This window comes from Octopus bimaculoides, chromosome 3, assembly GCF_046866305.1.
Source record: "Octopus bimaculoides isolate indiv1 chromosome 3, ASM4686630v1, whole genome shotgun sequence".
Classification (NCBI taxonomy): domain Eukaryota; kingdom Metazoa; phylum Mollusca; class Cephalopoda; order Octopoda; family Octopodidae; genus Octopus; species Octopus bimaculoides.
The window spans coordinates 32,168,713-32,190,677 of record NC_142930.1 but is presented as its reverse complement, the minus strand read 5'-3'; the positions used below and the strand labels follow the sequence as shown (position 1 = coordinate 32,190,677).

At 31.8% G+C, this 21,965-nt stretch overlaps 1 protein-coding gene across 2 annotated transcripts in view; it reads right to left on the bottom strand.

Annotated features, from left to right (window-relative positions):
* LOC106872357 (uncharacterized) overlaps window positions 1-21,965 on the bottom strand; it is a 348,763-nt gene that overhangs the window by 221,123 nt on the left and 105,675 nt on the right. For both annotated transcript variants that reach the window (XM_089348770.1, XM_089348771.1), the window contains exon 2: window positions 19,616-19,656. In XM_089348770.1, the coding sequence (XP_089204896.1) occupies window positions 19,616-19,656 (41 nt within the window). The remainder of the gene's footprint in view (window positions 1-19,615; window positions 19,657-21,965) is intronic.

Genomic DNA, 21,965 nt, shown 5'->3' with positions numbered 1-21,965 from the left:
TAAACAGAAAATGTGGCTTCGCCTCAAGTGAATATTAATTACATTTTCATTAGCTGTAGCTTTCTGTTGTCATTACATTTCAAATTTAAATGCTAGCTTTGGTCATGAAATAGTTTATAAACTTAGCTGTGGAAACAGTCTTATGGTTATGATTTCAACATTATTTTGGCATCTTTGCATGTTTGGTATTCACCAGCTTAAGGAATCTCTTAAGATAGACAATTAATCAGGAAATCATACTGGAAGGAACCTCAAATAGACAAAGTTTGCTTTTCATACTCATTCAAAGCCAAGATGCATTTTACATATACTAATTAACTTGCCTAGCTACAAATACCATAGGTCATTTCCAAGGAAGGATATCTGATGGCAAATATATTTATATTTATTGATGCTCACCTCAGTCTTTAACTTCTTCATTAAGCAGTTATTTAAGCATAAGAACTTAGGTAAATATTTTCCCCATGAAAATAGTCTGTTCTTTGTTTAGGATACATATCAATAACTCAAGAACCAAGTATTCATTGCTTTACTTTGTTTCTGTTTTTGACATCCATTTTTCTATGCTAGTATAAGTGAGAGGTTATTTTTTTTTTTTTTGCTTATTTTGAGGCAATTTTTCAGACAACAGGCTGATTTATCTAAATGTAAGCTTCTCATCCATAAAGTATGAATGGAAATTGTCAGTCAGGAAAACCACCTCATGCAAAAATATGTGCTTGGATCAAAATAGCTGTAATAGCAATTATGTCTCACCTTGGTTTATTAACTAACAATATGAATATTATTAATTATAGGCATTCAGTCCCCATTTTTGCACCATCAAATATCCTGTTACAACCATTAAGCCCCTTTTAGTTACATCTACAGTATTTTCCTTTCAATGCTGAGTAATACAGGGTGAGGTAGAGAGGACAGATGTTTTGGAAATGGCTATTACTCAGCCTCAGGAAGAGAGACATATGTCCAACAAATACCATTTGGTCCATGGTGCCTTAACATTTTCTTTTCTTTCCAGGTGAAGCCATGGCATAGTGGATGATAGAGCATCACATGTTTGCCTATGAGAGTTAGGTGAAGAATAATGAGTCTGTCACAGCAGTTCAGTGTGAGTTTCGGCACCACTTCAACATTCACTGAAATCAGGCTGTTCCCACCCATAACACAATCTTATGTTGAATGAATGCACTTTGTACACGAGGTACACTAATGAATAGGACACCGGTGGGGGTGCCACGAACAGTACAGACCTTGGAAAATGTGGAACGCATCAGACAAGCTTTGATACAGAGTCTGAATCACTCTGCTTGGAGGCATTCCACTGAACTTGGCATTGATAATCAATTGGAATGGCATATTTTGCATGAAGACCTGCATTTTCACCTGTACAAATTCGTCATTGAGCAACAGTTGAAACCATGGGACAGTGGCTTAACTTCACACATCAGATGGAAGCAATTTTTGAGGCAAATGACCTCATTTTGTTAATGAGTGATGTAGCTCATTTTCATCTCAATGGCATGGTGAATCAACAGAACTGTCGTTACTGGGCTCTTGAAAATCCGAGAGAACTGCACAGCTCAAAAGTGACAGTCTGGTGTGCTGTTGCAAAAGCTGCCGTCATTGGTCCTTACTTTTTTGAAGACAATAACAGAAATGCTGTTACTATGAACTCCAAGCATTACATCGAAATGATAAACAACTTCTTTGTGCTTGAATTATGACAAAAACGTATGCCTGTTTGATGTGTGTGGTTTCAGCAGGATGGGGTGATGGCCCACACAGCCAGAACATCAATGGTGACTGCCTCATTTCCAGGTTTGCTGACATTCCTTGACACCCACCAGTCCCCTGATTTGTCCATGTGTGATTATTTCTTGTGAGTAAACCTCAAGGCACGTGTATATGTGCATAAGGCCCGTACATTGAACGATTTGAAGGAAGCTATTCGCATGGAAGTTATTCAAATCGACAGCAATACAGGAGAGAGTAGAGGCCAAATTCCAAGAATTCCTTCAGAAATGCATCAATGAAAACGGACACCACATGATGGATGTTGTTTTTCACACTTGATTTTGACAAATGTTAATTCAATACGAACACATTGATGTCAATAAAATTTGTTTGCAGCTAAAATTAATGATTTTGTGAATTTTTCAAAACCATCCGTCCTCTCTGCCCCACCCTGGATATTTAATAATTCATTTCAGGAATCTTTTACTAAGAATCTTTCTGATTTGGTGGAATCATACAAAATTTGAAATACTTATTTGTAAAAGCATAAAGGGAGTAATTTTAGAGAAGAAAATGAGAATTGTGACATTCATATTTGGCCCCAAAGTATTTGTAATTTAAGTGACTATGCAACAGTATACAGATTTATCTTGTGATAAAATGATAAAACAGGACCAATGTAATATCTCCAAATGTCATCCGTACTCTCAACTATACTCAAATGATTTGAGTGAGAGGGAACCCATCCTTTCTATTGCTTTGCTACCAATGAAAAACAACAACATGAAAAGAGAAAGGAAAAAAAGAGATAATTAGTTCTATCTTATATCTCCAATATATATATAATAACATCCAACACATGAATAGGTAGCTCTATTTTTGTTATAATTGCCTCTGTAATTGTTTCTTCTCTTGAATCATTACTGATCTATATATAGCTTCTTAGCTAGCTTGGGGTAGATGATTGTTCACTCACTCAAAACACACCACACCTGCCTCCTCTTCCCCATCATTATTGCTTTAACAGCTGTTTCTTCTCCATGATTTCAGGTGTTTGACACATAGCATAGTATCCTTGTGCATATATGTTACACCATATTATCTGTCAAGGTGAAACTCCTAGATCTGTCTTAACTACTTCATCCCAAGTGTTTCTTAGACTGCCCTTCATCATAACTCACGTTTTTCACTCAACATGCATCATCCTTTCACATTCTTTTTCTATAGTGTTTTCAGTATATATCATTTGACTTCACATCACAAACTTAACTTGAATACAAATATCCTCATTGATTTTGCTCTGAATGTAAGCACTCATAATTGTCATTTCACTATGAGAGTTTACTGAAGCACTGCTTTTTAAAAATTCAGTTCATTTTGTGCCAGTAAAATATTTGACTTCTCATGGTTAGAAGTAGTGACCAACTGATGACCAAGCTTATTGACAGATAGATGAGACTGGTAGGATACTCTTTCTTTTCTAGATACACCTCCAAGATGTTTTTGACTTTATACTGCATGCTAACAATCTGCTTTTTACTTCTGCTTACATCAGTGAGTTGGTTCTATCCAGCAGTTACTGTTTATATTAAGGTGGACTGAGTCATATAGTTTAAGTATCCTGACCTCAAACCTATACAGTACTGGTGACATAATACGACTACTCAATTAGTTGTTGTTTAAAACCCAGTCAACTGAAGCAAGTGACCTTGTGATGGCTTTCATCAATTTAATTTCTCAATGTTTGCCCTGCATTATGACTAAAGATTGGATTCTTTTCTTTAAAGTTGAAGAAATAAAGCAAAATAATTAAAACAAGTAAAACCATCAGTAAATATATTCACCAAACATATATGTATTGGAAATATTAATCTTCTCAGCACTGGAAACTTTAGCAAGGGCAAAAGTTAATTTCTTTCAAAATATTCAAAAATATCACAAAATCTGCCACAATAAACATCATTTTGTCTCATTTTATCACACTAACATTATTAAAATTGCAACAAGAGCATACAAGTGCATATACACACATGTATATTCACACATATGCATATACACACATATGCACATATACATACAAATAAAAAAATGTACACATGATACAAATGGATAATAAATATTGAAATGAAAATATACATATAGCTATACATACAAATACAAACTTAAATTCAAATAGATTTATACACTAAACAGATACTATGAGTAGCATTAAAAATTCACACAAATCTTTACATACGAATGAAAAACACATAAAGAGAAACATAAATACACAAATAGAAACAAATATATACACATACATTAAATTAAATAAATGAACACTAAAATAATCATACAAACAAGCATATATACATATATACTTGCACATGCACACACACATGTATCCAAACACATGCACATATGCATATATTTCTCAACCATTGCATGATTTTCTTGTATTTCTAAATATGCTCATACAATAAATTTGAACACTTAATTTCTTGTCAAAGTTTTTGAGAACACTAACAAGCTACAAATACAAAAGAAACACTTTGTGGCCACTTTCAATGAATATCAGTGCTTTATTTGCAAGAGCCATATCTGGATCTAGTCATTCACTTTCAGATTTCTTTCAAAAGCTTTTGATATTGAGATATTGCTAAAATGTAGCTATCGCCATATTGAAACAGATTATAATGGAAACATCAACAGAGATTAATTTTATTCTATTCTTTGCGATAGACTGACTTTGTAGCAGAAAGGGAGAATTTTTAAAAAAATGTCAACTCATTTAGACAGGTAGGTATTGGACAAATATATAAATCCTTAACCAATCTTTATACATTTTTCATTGAATCCAAAAACTTTATTCAGAAGCCAATTCAGCACAAATTAGTTGTGGACATCTCATCTTCAGTGTAAATATTTGAATGCATGTATAGGCAAAAGAGAAGAATATCCTATTTAATAAAGAAACAACAAGACATGTGGACAGAGAGATGGGTGGGGGAGAAATAATAACTGAGCCAATCAGATATTGCTTCAGTTAAGGAGACTGAGTAATTTGATTGAGTATAAATGAGAATAGTAAAAGCCATTAGCAAGTAGAGCTTTCTATAACCAATATCAGGTCAATAGGAGTTGTTGGGGGTGATTGATTAACAAGGAATCAATTTAGGAAAGAAAAGGAGAACACTTTTCACTCAATAAAGGGAACACATCAATGTTCCTGGCTATGTGGACACTAACACTTTCAGTTTCTTCTTCAATAGATTTCAGAGTGTGTAGCACATGTAGTTACTGACAGGCAGCATCAATGAATGAATCTCATATCCATTTAGCTGTTTTAATCTCAGTTTTGTAATATTTCTAACACTTTATTGTTTGTGATCTACTTAACAATAATGACAACAGCTGTAATAAGAACAACACAACAGATCATTATTGTTACTTAGAGAGATCGAAGATGAAGGTGAAATCAACATTGGCAAAGATGAAATGAGTAGACACACCAGACTTGTTAAAAAGCCACATAATAGAACTTAGAAACATCAAGAAAGACCAATAGAAATCTTGTACAGATTAAAAATCTGTACAAATCAAAGTTAATAGGAGAGAGAGACAGAAAGATGATGTTTATATAGGAAGTGTTAGGTTACAAGAAGATAAACAAGTGTTAACTTCAAAAACGAGCATCCATGGAAATAAAGCGGAAACAAGTTTATATTGTACTAAAACTTTTGAGGGATAGTATGTGGAAAAGGTATCACAGTATCACACACACACATACATTATATGTATGTGTATATATATATATATATACATACATACATGTGTGTGTATATATATATATATATATATATATATATATATATACACACACACACATATATATTTATGGTGAGGAGGAAAGCCAGAAAAGAAAATAAACAAAAAAGAAAGATTTTGAAGGATATATTGGTTATTTGAAACATTTTTTCATTTAGTATTTTAAGAGGAAATATCTATTCCTGGTAGCAAGTTTGCCAATGGGGAGGGAAGTAATATCAAAGTATGAAACAAAGTAGAAAAAAATTATTAACAGTAACAACATTACTTAAGTAGTAACTATAGCCAATATTTTCTGCTTAGGATCCAGTCTAATTGAAACTATACTGAAGAGAAAATAAACTTTTCGTTAGATCTTCCTTAAAGTTCATCCAACAACCTAGTCTGGATGATGTAAGAAATTAAGTAGTAGTTCCCTATATGTTATTTCATTTGAAAAAAAAAAAAAATTGTCTGCTGGTTTGATTTGCCAATACAATTTTTTCTAAAGAACTTCTGGCATCTTAATGGTTTTCTCAGTAATATTGTAGCTTAATTTGCTAGTCTCTTAACAATAATGATAATGGTTTGTTACACAATGCTTTGTGAATTTTTTTTTATCAATGAACCTACTTTACAATGGACATATATGAAATTATTAGTATAATAACTCTAAAATAAATCATTTTATTGATACAAAATATTTTTCAAAAATAATCAAATCAACCAGATTTTAAATTATTTATTCAGTAGCTATCTGTTTGTGTCATTATATACGTAAACTTCAACAATTTTTTTGAAAAAAAAAGTTTTTTTTTTTGTAAAGCAACGAAATTACTGAAGAAAAAAAAAAGACTAGTTGGCCATTCTCTGCCCAAACTTGCTTAACAATGGATGAAAGATATGAGAAGTCAATAAAGATTAGCCTTGACTCCATTTCTCTGTCAACCTAATTAACAATGAATTTCCCAATGAGTTTTCTTAATATCTTCTTACAGAGCAAGGATGTGTGCGTGCACACACACACACACACACACACACACAAAATAAAGTGAAAATATTCAGAAAGATAACAAAAAAAGATGGGAATGGTTAAGCTTACAACTTAAACTCAAATTTTAAAAAAATAAAAATATGTCTCCAAAAAGGCCAAGGGTTTTTTTTTTATAAAAGCAAGGAATTAGTTCCTATTTCAAAGCAGAAAAGAGAAAAATGTCCTACTTGATATTTTATTTGCCTATCCCAGAATATCTGATACCTATTTCCGACATTAAAGAAAATTGAAGCATGCAGAAGAGAATGTCTTATGCAATGCCTATAGTGGATTTAAACTTTAAATCTATAGGCTAACAGTCAGATTCCTTATCTCAATTGTATGTATTGCCTCTACACAGTAACCAAAAGACCTTTCTTTTTCTATGTAAAATTGTAAAATTACTAGAATATATTTTGTTCATCCTAAAAGAAGACAAAAGGCCAAGTTGACCTTGATAAAATCTTGAAATCAGAAAAATAAGAAACCATAATGCCATAATGCATAGAGTCTCATGCTCTTAGATCCATTATCAAATTCTTAGAAAAAGAAAGCAATAAAATATACACTAGATCAACATTTAAATAAAATAGATTTAAACCACTATATTTTTGTCAAATTAGAGAAAGGTAGAAAGAAGATAGGGGAAGGGGAAGGCAAGAGCAGAGAGAGAGGGGAAGGAAGAAGCAGTGGAATCTGTTATGTTTATATAGAAAGATGAAGACCATAGCTGAGAATTTAATATGTCAGACGAAAGATGAAAGAGTGCTGCTCTGGTTCAAAGAGGAGAGGAAAAAATGTAAGATGACGCAATAGAAAGATAATCTAACCAAAGAAATAATCTATCTTTCAATCTATTTATATCTACCTATCATATATGTGTGTGTGTGTGTGTGTATACATACACATACAGTTAGACAAGTATGATCCTCCCTTTTCTTCAGTGTGTGCACGCACGCACACACACACACACACACACAAATCTCAGAGGTGTTTATAAAAGAAGAAAGTGTAATCAATGCATGTCATGGAGTTTATAGACTTAGCTGAATGTATATTTGTATGTGTGCATATATAGGCCTACATGCATACAAACATGTATATACATACATATACACACACATGCACACACACGCACACACACACACACGCGCATGCACACACACATAATTTTATATATAATACATATGTAATATTATATATGTTGTTACTGTTGTTCACCAGTGCAGCAGTAACATTAGCTGTGAGTACTGAAGTTATCATCATTTTACAAAAGATTCTTCTGTTACCTTAATTCTAAGTCCATGTAATGGTAGATTGTTTTTCTTTCATGTGAAAAAAAGACAAATCAATGCAAGTAAAGAGAAAAATCTTTAAAAATAAAGTGGAGGGTGATGTGCTTTGATATAGAAAGATTACATTATTATAATTATTATTGATCTATAATTATATATATATAGGCATAAGAAGAAGGATGCTGACATTGTATGACAGTCATGGTTTTCCTCAAGGACATTGTATAAAATTTCAATGTGTCCTATTTGCCAAGAAGAATTTAAGGGCAGATGCTTTTCTCTGATTTCATGACATTGTTCTGATAAAATGTAAACCTTCTCCTGTAGAGAATATCTTACTATTTCAACTAACAGTCCCACAAACTCTGTTACCTTTTCCCAACATGGAGATGATGAATTGCAGATTGAAGTATTAAGGGAAATACCAAAGCACACGACATGACCTCATGCAAAGTAGACTGCCCTAGCCCAAATTATAACTATAAATGTTGTTTAATGTAAAAAAAAAAGAAAACATTATTTCCAATTCATAATAAATATGCTAATTTATTACTAATTTTATGATGTTAGATAGACATTGCAGCTTCTTTTATTTCCTGTGCATTGCAGCTTCTTTTATTTTTCCTGTGCATTGCAGCTTCTTTTATTTCCTTTATACCCCAACTATAGTTGGACAGAAGCCCTTCCAAACGATAACCACTTTACTGAGCATACTGTGTACATTTTAGCATAATGCAAACACTAGGAAGGTTGTCATGTTCTTGACAAAACTAAAGGGCTCTCTTGATCTTGTGTGTTAATGTAAATAAATTATATCAACCATGTTATACAATAGTTTATTCATGTACTTACAACACATTCAACATTCTTTATTCCTATATGTGCATGTGCATAAATACATATGTCTGTACGTGTGCATATAAGTAAATATTTTTTGATGCTGAAATATTTTTACATACCGTCTCATGCTGACAATGCCTTTTAGTCTGACAATTTATTTGAGTAATGCTTACTACTTATCCTGAGTATTTACACATGGCACATACCTATTTCTGATATACTGATATTTTCAGTTTCCCTGGTTATAGTTAGGGAAATTGAAACAAAGTTATATTTGGCTCATTGAGAAGAATACTCTATGTCTGATTATTTGCATATTATTCATTTATATACTAAATATTTTATAATCCATATATTTTATTTTGCAAATAAGAAAAAGAGAATATTAGGAAGACTAAGATTCAGCTATTTTTTAACTAAAGTTTGGAAATTGATAGGTTTGTGTGAACATCAAAGATAATGATTTCTCACATCATTACAAATATAGCAACAAAAACAGTATTATTGATCAAGAGACAAGCTAACAGTAGACCTTGTATGGCTGCTAGAAAGAGCAGTCAAATCTTCTTCAAATATCACTTTACAATAATAAAAGAGTCATTAGAAAATATGGCTGGGAGACCTTTGATCATAAGCCTGCTCATTTGAAAAAGTGTCCTAAGATACTATTATTCCTCCTCACCCATATTTCTAATTGCTTACCCTACACACTGCATGTTATAATTACCGTAGTCATTTTACATCTATTGTTTTCCATGCTAGCAAGAGGGCTGTTACAGTGGAACTCTGTATTAACTAGGCATGAGGCTGTCTCCATGACATAGGTAACTGATGCTGGGAAGGAGTGGTTAAAAGGACACAAAAATAAAACTTTTAATTTTTATTTTTGATAAGCAGTATACAACCTCAGTTACCAACCACTTTCTGTTTCACACCATACTTTCCCATACAGTTGAAACAAATTTCTGAGCTTACAAATTAGCTTTTAATTTCTAACATCAATTTAAAGCAGAAAGAGAATAATAAAATAATTCTTTAAAAAGTAGAAAAAAAAAGGTATTATAACATTACTTTATTAATTTTCAGTTAAATTTCTATTTGTAGCCACCTCTAGTAATTTCTTGTTTTGAAACAAGGCTGGCTGCTAACATAAAAAAAAATAAGGCAATCCATTTAAGATGCATATATTAACTATATTCAGCAATTGTTAAATTTATTTTAGAGAATAACACAGTGTCCACAAACATGCTTGCATGCATGCATGCATGTATGCATGTATGTACAACTCTTAGCAAATGAGAAGAAATTCAATTATGTTTCACTGAAATAGAAGCCAAATAACAAAGCATCATACTAAATAGTAAATCATCAGATAATAAGATATAGCTTTCAAATTTTCACTAACTACAAAGGTTTCTTTCAGATCTCATCCTCATTGTCAAACTAATTGCTATATAGTCCCTTGAACTGCCAGTAACAGTAGCTAGATCTTACTCAAAATACCTGCTCTGTTAAAAAAAGAGTGTTGGATAATTGTTGCCATGGGCTCCCTATACATAAGGAAAATATGGAATGGTTGCAGCTGAAATACTTTCTTTTCTCTCTGCCTGTACAGTGCTTTCAGCTTTTCTGAAAATATGTTTGTACATCCCTCTCCACCCAGTCAACAAGCTCATCTCACTCTCTCACTCTCAATTGATCATCCCTACTGTAACTCATTTTTAGATCCTACCTCTTAGAACTATTCACTATTCCTCCTAGAATTTCACTATTCCTCCTAGAACTGTAACTATTTTGATTTTCCTATGGGCCCACATTCTTATTGCAGATGTTGATTTAGAAATGTTAAAGATCAAAATAAACTGATTGATCTCACCAGTCTACAGGAGCCAGTATAGTTTTTAGGCATTCTTATCTCACTCTGAAAAGTTTTATACTAAAAAGTTGCACATTTTTCTTAATACTAAGCACTGATGAAACAAATCAGGAGTGTGTGTGTGTGTCTGTGTACATGGATATACACACACACACACACACACACGCATACACATACAATACATATATCATAAAGTAAGGAGTATAACACAGCTATGTTATACAGGATGCAAATATTATTATATACAGACCTCTATATTTACAGTAGGAAGGAAGGAAGGAAGGAAGGATGGAAGGACGGAAGGAAGGAAAGAAGGATACATCCATACATAACACAGGAATATACTTCAATCACTGCATTTTCGTATAACGTGACTGATAATTTGCCATCAAAATTCAAATACTGCATATAACAACTTAGTTTACTCTGGTACACAGTACATATACCTGTTTGAAGCAGTCCAAAGAAAATGGAAGTAAGAAAATGAAATTGAAGGGGATACTAAAACAACATTTTCTGAATGGTTTGGCTCATTCATAAAATGATTTGGAATTTTATAATGTTAGGACTGTAGGCACAAGTACAAGTACAGACAATAATAGAGTAGTCACATATCCTGCTGAATTGAAAAAAATAAAAAAATTGAAGATGAGTGTTTATATTGATGAACAGATTATGAATTTTGATAAAGCAAAACTATTTTGGAAACAAAAACCTAATAAAATTTACTAGATGAAGAAAGAAAAATTGCAACATGAAAGGATCATTAGTAAAAACAGCTCTATATTGTTTATACCTAAAAATGTCTACAATAGATGACAACAATATCAGAAAAATGCTTGATGGGTATAATGTGGACCGCAATGATGAAAATTTAGAACAGTAATAATAATCATAAGATGAGGTGATGATAATGATGAGGATGATCACTATGACAAAACAGATGAAGCTGAGATGAAAATGAAAGAATTCTCAATTAAAAAAGCCTTGAAGCTGGAATGCTCGTGATAATGGATTGATTGTAGGGACAGCTATGCAAATCAGAAGATGAGGTGAAAATCCACTCAGCTGCTAAAGGGTTGGTCATGCATAAAGAGAAAAAAAAAATCAAAACAACCCAGTTACAATAGTTAAAAAAACAAAATACAATTGGCAAATCAGTAAACAAAACAAAACTCCATCCAATTCATTTACTTTATTGATTTTCATTTGCATTTTTTTTCCCATCTATTGATGAGCTAATCTTATTAACATACTCAAATATTGTGGGTTCAAATACACTCAAATAGGACATGTTCTTGTAGCAGGGTGTGTGTGTGTGTGTGTATATATATATATATATATATATATATATATATATATATAAAATAAATGTAAAACTGTCCCACCAATGTCAGCATGGAAGGCAGACATTAAACGATGATGATGACAATGATGATGTGCTCTGAAAGTACAGCAGCATGGGTTACAACAGACAGGAAAAAGTTCAGAGACCCTCTACTGCAACAGGCAGCAAAGGATTTTTCTTCCAGAGTAAAGAGCAGATTGCATGATGCTTGTTTTAGAAATGCAGTTCTTAATGGTAGTGAGACATAGGAAGAAAGTGGTGAAGGCTGATCTCAGGACCTTGAACCTCATGGAGGAGATGACAAGAGACTAGGATGAACAGTAATATGTGGTTCTCTACATAATGCACCTAAATCAGTGGAACTAAGTTCTGGAAGTACACTGTGTGTTTGTGTGTGTGTGTGTGTGTGTGTGTGTGTGTGTGTGTGCGTGCGCACAACTGGGCCTCTCACCCAATTTCCTCCTCAAGACCCCACCTGACTCATCATCTCTGTAACTGCAATTTTTCTTCATATCATTAATCTTCCTTGCTGCTTGAAATCATTTCTCTTGATATCCATCCTTCGTTCTTATACTATCTTATCCATTTATATTTTACGCTGAATCCCACCCACAAGCCACCAAATTATTTCTCTGTCTCCACCACTATACATCATGTACTCCCCACACACTATGCATGCTTTTCTCTCTCTTCCCTCATTCGGGCAACCTACCTCAACCAAACATCATCTCTCTCTCTCTCTCATCTTTCTCTTGTCTACTGTATCAATATCACTATTTTGTTACTTTTTCACCACATACATCATTGGACTCTCTCCAACCCCTAATCCACCATTCACTACTTCCACTTCTCAACACCTGTCTTTCATTCATTATATTCATACTTCACCTCACTCATTCTCCCATACACTCATGCAACCTATATCCACTTGCACTCCTGGTTCCTCTGCCCTCACACACTTCTATTTACTTTGTACCTGGACACCTCATCGCCATTATTTCTATCTCCTTCCAGCTCCACTCCGACTGTCCCTACCCTCTCTTCTAAAATATGAGTAACCATGTAACTCTTCTGCAAGAAGAAATTTGTTTTACTCTGGTTCCTTCCTCTCATACTTTAAACCTTCATACTTTAGCATAAAGCAACCTCTCCCAGGGTTTGTAGTCTTGCAAACTGCACCTCATCATTGCTGGTGGTATAAAAAAACCAAAAAAAAACAATGTATGCTGTACAGTAGTTGGTATTACAAAGGGCATCCAACCACAAAAACAATACCAAAGTAAACAATGGAGCATGGTGCAGTTCTTAGACCTACTGGATCCTGTCAAACCCTCCAACTCACACCAACGTGGAACACAATGCTAAAGGATGATGGTAATGATATACATGTTAAATAAGTTATTGTTTTTAAAGTAAGGTTAAGTATAACAATGGAACATTTACTGAAGTGTATCAAATTTATTGTGATGATCAAGTTGATTGGGACTTCAAACTACACACACACACATATGTACATACAAAGTCAATGACACTAGAGACTTTTTCTACTTCAGTGGAAAATTTTGTAATCAAGTTGTAGTATGGAGGAATGTGCTGTAACATCATGTCACTGCATCCACCATTTGTTGGTGATTCCCTATTCCTGGCAGATGATGTTTGCACTACAACCCTCCAACCAACAGATCTGTTCGGGTTGTCATTGCTGGTAAGGGTTTTAGGAGGTTGGGGTGCAAACCCTATCTCAACTTCCTGTAGTCACCTTTTATGACATGCAAAGGAAACTTTGGGTCTATTTTTTGACAGGCTGGTTTCCCACACAAGCAAGAAAATAAAAAAAAGACAGGATATATAAGTGAAAACCCAGTTGGATACAGCTGTTCCCATATGATTTCACTTTGAAAAGTTTAAATCTCTGACTTGGATCTGTAGTCTGGTTTCAATACTGTTGTCATCATTTTTCTTATGCTGCTAGTAAAGGCTTGAACATCACTTACCCACAAATATTGCTTTTCAACCCATAATAAATGAAAGCAATGATTGAACTGCAGATTGCTCTGAGATGAAAGTATTAGATATATGATACACAGCATTGTTCCTCTTCATTCTGAGTCCAAACCACATAAGACTTTCACTCAGCCTTATATTGGAGTTGATTGAATTGAATTCAAATTATGGCAAATGTAAGAAATCAATAATTAGGTAAGAATGTGACAATCATGATAATTTTAATTTCCCATATCAATGAGTAGTAAACATTGTTGAACAATGTTTAAATCAAGGAAATAAAGGAAAGGGTGACAATTCAAAATCAATAATATATATATATATAGGTTGATGCACTGAAGCCCCAATTAATTAAAATTGGAAACAGGCAACACGGTGAGGGGTAAAAATCAATAGCTTTAAGATATTTCAACACATAAAAGTGCTGTCCAAACACCAGAGATTTAGCTGTATTTCAATATTTCTCCTTTGCTTGAAGTATCTGAACATTAAGGGTCATAAAAATATGAAAATTAGTTGATATTTTGCCTTTTGGCTTTTCAAAACTTGTGAAATTTGCATGGCTGTCTAGACTGACACTCATCATGGTAGTTATGAATAAATAAAAACTTTAAAATATCTAAATACTCACTTATTAAGTGATAATTAAAAGCATTCTGAAAAATTTGTAAACACATGTTATATATCTGAAATTATATATATAAAAAAAAAATTAAAAACTAAAATCAAGTTCAAAGAATAAAATGATTTTCATCTTAAAGGATGTAAGAAAGACTTCTACTTCTGAGAAAGGCTTCTGACATTTTGATAGTAGAACATTCCTTTCTCTCTCTCTCCTATATAACTATCTCACCGACCGACACAGTTTTAAGTAGGTTTGGCCTGTCTATTCAACACCTGGTAGCGTACAGTATAAACCGGAAGCTCTTTTACCTCAACAACCTATAACATTATAAACTGTTAAAATATGTACAAAAACAACAGAGTATAAAGAAAGAATACAATCAACAGGAGAGAGAGGGGGGAGAGGAGGAGAGAGAAAGAGAGAAAATGAAAGACGGATAGAGGAAACAGATGAAGCCTGTATTAGAATTAGGGGAAACAGGAACGTCAAAATGATGACTATGAAGAAGAAACAGTTCAGGATTTTTTCCTTGTAAATATTAAAAATGAAGTCACCTCTCCCTCTCTATCTCTCTCCCTATATATATGTGTGTGTGTGTGTGTGTGTGTGTGTGTGTGTGTGTGTGTGTGTGTGTGTGTGTGTGTGTATATATATATATATATGTGTATATATGTATACACACACACACATGCCTTGCTCCTTAGCATAATCAAGATATATTAATCTCTCAAGTATTTTATGTTGTTAAAAGAAGAGACTTGCATGTTAATTAATTATTGATAAGGTGTCTTTTAAATGTACATCAGACTGCTCTATATCAGTTAGGAATTGATGCAGAAATTACAAACTTCTGCTAAATCATTAAAAATGAGCCACAGCAAGTCAGGTTACTATTTTAGCTGGGTAGCTATTAGAAAAAAAAATCTCAACAATTATAGTAGTAGTGGTAGTAGCAGCAGCAGCAGCAGCAAAGTAACAGTTGAGGTAAAGTATTAAAGTGCACTTTACTGGTAGAGAATAAATAGTTAAGTCATTTCATGTAAAATACCTAATTCCATTTCTCCTTAAAATCTAAAGCTTCATACACATCTCTTATGTTTTATATTGTCACCATGTGACAAAAAAAAAAAACCGAAAAGAACTAAAAAATAACATGAATTTTATGAAGATAATATGAAAACAATATGTTACAATTGTTCTTGTAACCATTGCTGAAAATTAAGTGGTACTCTGACTTTATAGTTGAATAGTTCAGTGAGAAGTATTATTTTCTAAGCTGGAAAATTCTGTCAGTGGACATGAAAACTACCCAAATTTTATATATATATATATATATATATATATATATATATATATATATATATATATATATAAAATATAGTCCAGTTACAAAGAAAGCTGTCAAAACTATAAATAAATGAAAGTAACCTTCTTTATGAAGATAATGTTGTTTGTTTTTTTACTCAGCCAAAGTCTGCTTATAGCAGGAGATGGGTAGAATTGAGTGATTTGATTCTGGTATAATACTGGTAATTACTCAATAAAAGAATAAGTAAAAAGCAAGGTTAACCATTGAGAAATTTGAACCTAGAAATCAAAATGGCTATTGATCTCCTCCTCTGATTAACTTACAAAAAATAATTTGTTAAAACAGAACAAAACAAAACGAATTTCTTTAATTAAAGAGACAACCAAAAAATTATATTGAGTTTACTGTTCAGAATATTTTCTGTGGCCAAACAAAGCAGCTTATTTTAAATAACCAGGCAACAAATTTTTCAATTAAATTTTTTTAATACCTGAAACATCAAATGTAAAACATTTTCATGGTGAAACCTTCAAGGGATTAAAATACACTTAGAGCCAGAAAAAATGCTGTGTTATAAATACATATGCAAAATATATTTACATTTTCTGTTGTGCGTAACTATGAATATTTATTTCAATAGCAAACAACTACTTGTATTTTAAAGTTCTATAAAAAAATAATTAATTGCATTTTAACTTAATGAAGCTACTCTAATTAGAGAATTTTTTTGCCTCTAATGTCCACAGGAATGTTCATATTTCCACAGTAACATAGTTTGAACATGTTTCCGTTAATTTTATATTATTTGTTAATTATTCTTAACAGTAAAACCAACTAATATCATGTTAAGCATTTCTTGGCTTAACAAACCATTTATAGTCAGTTAACAATATTTTTTATATTTTTCATTCAATAGAAATCACCTATTTTCATTCTATGTATACACTAGTGTAAATGACTGTAGCTAACCTCCAACTGATTTTTAAGCTCACATATTTGCCAATGTAATAAATTCCTTTTAGATTTTTCCTACTTTAATACTTCAGATTTCACATTTTTACTCTTGGTACATACATCATTCCTGTTATTTTGTGTGGGATAGAAAAGGGAAAAAATGAAAAGTTTGTGTCTAAAAAAGAGATTAAAAGTAAAGATTCCATAAAATTCATGCATGCATATAGTGCTAGTGATTATCTTTCATACTGTATTAAATAGATTGTTGTTTAGCTCTATGACAGACTTGAATGATCAAAAGCATTCCAGACTTATAGAAAACATTCTAATCCTGACCATCCTATTAAGACAGTATTTTAAAGGATTTAATGAGAAAGCTACCTTTTAAAATAATAGACATTGGAAATATATGGAAAGAATTTTAACTTATAGTAAGTTACTTTTGGTTGAGTGGAAACTAAATATAGCTGTACATTGATATCTTTGACTCATTGCTTCACTGAGAAACATGTGACAGTAAAACCAATCATACTGCTAAGCTGATTACTCAATAAAACAAACTGACTAATCAGAACAATACTTCGATGTGCTAGATTATTAGTGAGAAACAATACAACCTGTGGAGGATCTGAAGGAATTTATTTTTGAAGTAGCAGAAGTTTGTTAAGATAAAAATATGGAAGATAAATCAAACTGATGGGAAAACAAGAGACAATTTTAAATGAAGTAACCCTTTTGACAAGGGTTTTCTATATGCTTGTATTTTTCTTAATAATATTAAGTAAGATGTTAAAAATTGTTTCTAGGAGAGGAATTATTATTGTGAAATTATTGTGATACTGTTTTTAAATCTTGCTATAGCCAGTGTTGTGTCCCTAGGTAATATACATTGATCTATTTGCTTCAGATTCCTTTCTTGAAAATAGATACCATTTTCACTTCACAGTTGAGTAAATATTCTGAAAAAGACAGCTATAAAAATATTTACTGCAATAATTTGCATGTAAATATATAAATTTATATATTCCTTTTACCCATGATGACATGAAAAAGTAAATGTAATAAAGAAACAATTTCATCTTACTATAAAATACACATTATTCAGAGATTATCTGTCTATAAAACAGAAAGTAAAATAGAAACAAACTTTTGGTGTCTTATATTCTGTAATAATCATTATGATATAGAAAACCTTCCTGTCATAAAACAAGCCAAGGTATTAACAAGAAAAAAGGAACAAACTGAAAACCAGCTGTCAGTTAAGATTTCATTTTGCTTATCTCTAGAAAAAATTCCTTTTAAGGTTATTGGTAGAGTTTCTGATGTTTCTAGCATAAAAGCTTTGTATTTTAGCATGAAACCCTAAAGAGCTTTTTGTGAGTGCAAACCAGTAGAATGTTTTTTAAAGTTACACAGAATGAAAATAATTTGGATTTAGTAACTTCCTAATACCAGTGAAAATATACTGTATATCTCTGTATCAAATATATCTAAACACAAAGAGAGAATATAAAGATAGCATTGAAAAAATGGCTCAGTGTTGTTGTTTATGAAGAAACTACAGATTTCTATGAGAAATTTTAGAAAGACACAGTTTCAGTTTATAAGTGCACTATGTTAGAAATATACCAATGTCATAAAATTCTGTGCTCTAACGGACATAAATAAAATATTGATTTTCTTACATAGGCACAAAACTATCATTCACTGGGAAAGAAAATAAGATGGAGTTACATTTAATAGTCAATTTTATTGACGACACCTTCTTCAAAAAATTGAACTTGTGTTACAAAAAATAACTGTACATAAATGTGTATAGTGACTGTAATCCAATGACATATATACAGAAACACACAAAGTTAACAGGAACTGTGCTCTCACCTCAATCTCCCATTTAAAAAAATTCTGCAGACTATATGGAACAATGGAAATGAAAGTGAGCATTTACAAAATTTTATTATGTCACTACATTCATATAATAGTGGTGTTAAATGATGATTTCATGGGAATCAAATCGGTTTTATTTGTACTTTAATTTGAGCAGCATCTACAAAAACAGGTCAGATAACTTATTTTGATTTCAATATGAAAAGATTCAAACTGAATTGCAGTATCAATTGTTCGGCGTATTTAATTGTACAACTAAGGGTTGATACAATAAAATACCAGTCAATTACTGGGGATGATTTCATCAACTAACCACTTCCCTCAAATTTCTGACCATGTGGCTATTTTACAAATTATTATTATCATGTTTTCAACAGATTTTATTTTCTGCTGCCCCTCCAAATATATTTCCATGATATTAAGATGTTTATAACATTGTCTTTTGGGAATGTAAAGTTGTGATTGTATATACATCATTTGTAACTTAGTGTGAAATTTGGTTTCTGGTGTTATTTCATCTGTTCAAGCCAAATATGTGCAATGCTGATGTGACATTTTATTCAATAGCTTGTGTTTTGTATGTGTTGTGTGCTTGGTGTTATGTGTTTTAATGTCAGAGGACAATTGTGTAGAGTTATGTGCTATATGGGCTGTTACATAAATAGTAATGACTGTGTAGAATATGAGTTGTTGGTGCTATAGTGGTATGTGTTGTGTTATTTATTAGGTGATGATTGTCCAGAGCAAGTATTGTGTTAAAATTTGTTGGTCATTGCACACAGTATGTGCTGTATGAATTATATTTTTCATTGGGTGGTTATTGTATAGGGTATGTGTTGTGTGCAGTGAGTGTACTTATTATTATTGTTGCATTTTGATAAATAAATAGTTGAAATCAAGATGAAAGAGAAAGGTAAGATCACCTACCGCCTGTACACAAACAGTGTTCCTTCAATAGATGTTCGTTCCTGAGAGTGAAAGAAAAAAATTACATATAAATAATTGAGCCAAACATTATGCGAATACTGTTATACTTCAAAATGGCAGTCAATGACCTGGAAACATGTTAGACATCAGAATTTGAAGCAGAGGAAATGGGCTTTTCATTAGATCCAATTGAGAAATTTTGATTGATCTTATTTTTCTTATAGTATTTCTTAGTGATGTACATTTGGTGTGTGAGAAAATTATTCCCTGGAGTCACAGATTTACATAGTTCCTTGAAGAAATTTCATAAAATGCTATCCTCTTATAGCTATCTATATACATTTCTACATTAATATGTAAATTATCTAGCTATATTCATGTTACATATATTAATTTATATAAACTCTATAACTGGTATATTACCACAAATCTTCAGTGGCTTAGCTTGCTATGATTAACATGACTTCATAGCAATTCAATTTAATATTGCATAGTAGAGATCTGGATTAGATATCATAGAATTTAAATGACTCTTATTATATTTAATGGATGAAACATTAAAAATCTACATAGAAAAATGATATACAATGAAGAAATGCAAAAGTATACAATGATTAATTTTTCATTTTCATGTCAAGTACATGAGACAACTACAGATATATTTCACCTTATCAACAAAGCTGTGATTAAACAATTACTAAATAAATGTACAAAAATGTTATTAAATAAATGTACAAAAATTTATGTTAGTATAGGAAAATAGAACTATTTAGAAATTTCAAAGCATTATAGTTTCAGTCTTTCTAGTTTCAGCTTGCTGAAATTAACTTGAGCATTTCACCTATTCACAGTTGACAAAATAAGTACCAGTAATATACTGGTTTAGCTTGTCAATTATACCCTGTCTTACAAAAATTGAACCCAGTGCTTAATCACAAGAACTAAGTGTTCTTAAGACATTGCACTTTCAAATGTTCTATATAATATTCTAATAAGTAATACATGCCTGTTTTTGTACCTGTTGACATTATGTTGGAGCACAAACAAATACAAAGATATAGTCACATGTTTTGTATGTGAGAATCAATCTCCTCTTTTGATTCACTGAATTAATCCAATTAATTATTAAGAAAATAAACACACAGACTGAAGGTTACTTCTATAAGACAATAACAAAGCAGAGAAATCTTGCTTTTTTATTTATAGAGTAAAACATTATCTACTGGAGATTGAAATTACTTCCTCAATGATAGTAATATTCCATTATTGGTTTAACTTAGGTTTGGTGCAGGGAGAATCTACAGAAGCTAGTAGCATAAGAGACAATCAAATAATGAATATGGTGAGAGATTTTGGTTTATGCATAATTGATTTTTGCCCTAATATACAACCTGCTTTGCTACAACCATTTATAATTCTGATATGTGTGCAATATCAAAGTACCAATAGCTAGTGTATGTGCGTCTGTGTACATATTAGAGTATACAACTACATATACTTAACAATAATAAATATTTAATTATGTTAAGGAAAGTAGTAATAATAGAACGCTGCACTAAATGCCTTATTTATTTGGGTATGTTTCTTCAAATTTAGAGTTTGATTCCTATCAGTGTTGACTTAGCCACTCTTGGGCCAATAAAATAAGTTCTTGTAATATACTGTGGTTGATTCAATCATCTGCACTCTTTCCTACAAATCTGAGGCATTGCGCCAAGATTGGAAATGAATCTCTAATTATATTAAATCAAACAATTCTATTAACAGATCATATTTCATTTATAAACGAAGATTTTCTTTTGTAATGTCTAAAAATTATTGAATTATTCATTCATATCTTAGTTTCCTCTATATTCACTCATTTGGAAACATTTTATGGATAAAGTCTAGACCATTTAAGTGAAAGGCCAAACATAAAAGAATCAAATTCACTTTTACATGGATTATGGGTTTAGGACTCACTGTAAAGATCTCATTGTATTTTTTAACTGCTATTGTTGCAATCTACCTAGCCATAAAATCAACACCAATCCATCAAGACCTATGATTATTTTTTTCCTTTTTTGAAGCCAACATTCTAATTGGCTCATATATAAGTAAATGATATTTTAACTCCTACACAAAGAGTCTTGTTTGGAATATTAGTTTTCTTTTCAAGGTAAAATAATTTATTCCATTTTGTACTTGAAATTTGCTGACCTAGACATCATTAGTTTGCTTGAATTCTACTAGTTTTCTTTAATAATTGTTTACAAAAATTATCTTTCACAAAAAGGTAATTTTTGTAAACATATAAGTATGGAGGAGGCCTGAAACATTTTGCAAAACCTTAATCATCTTATTATAATAT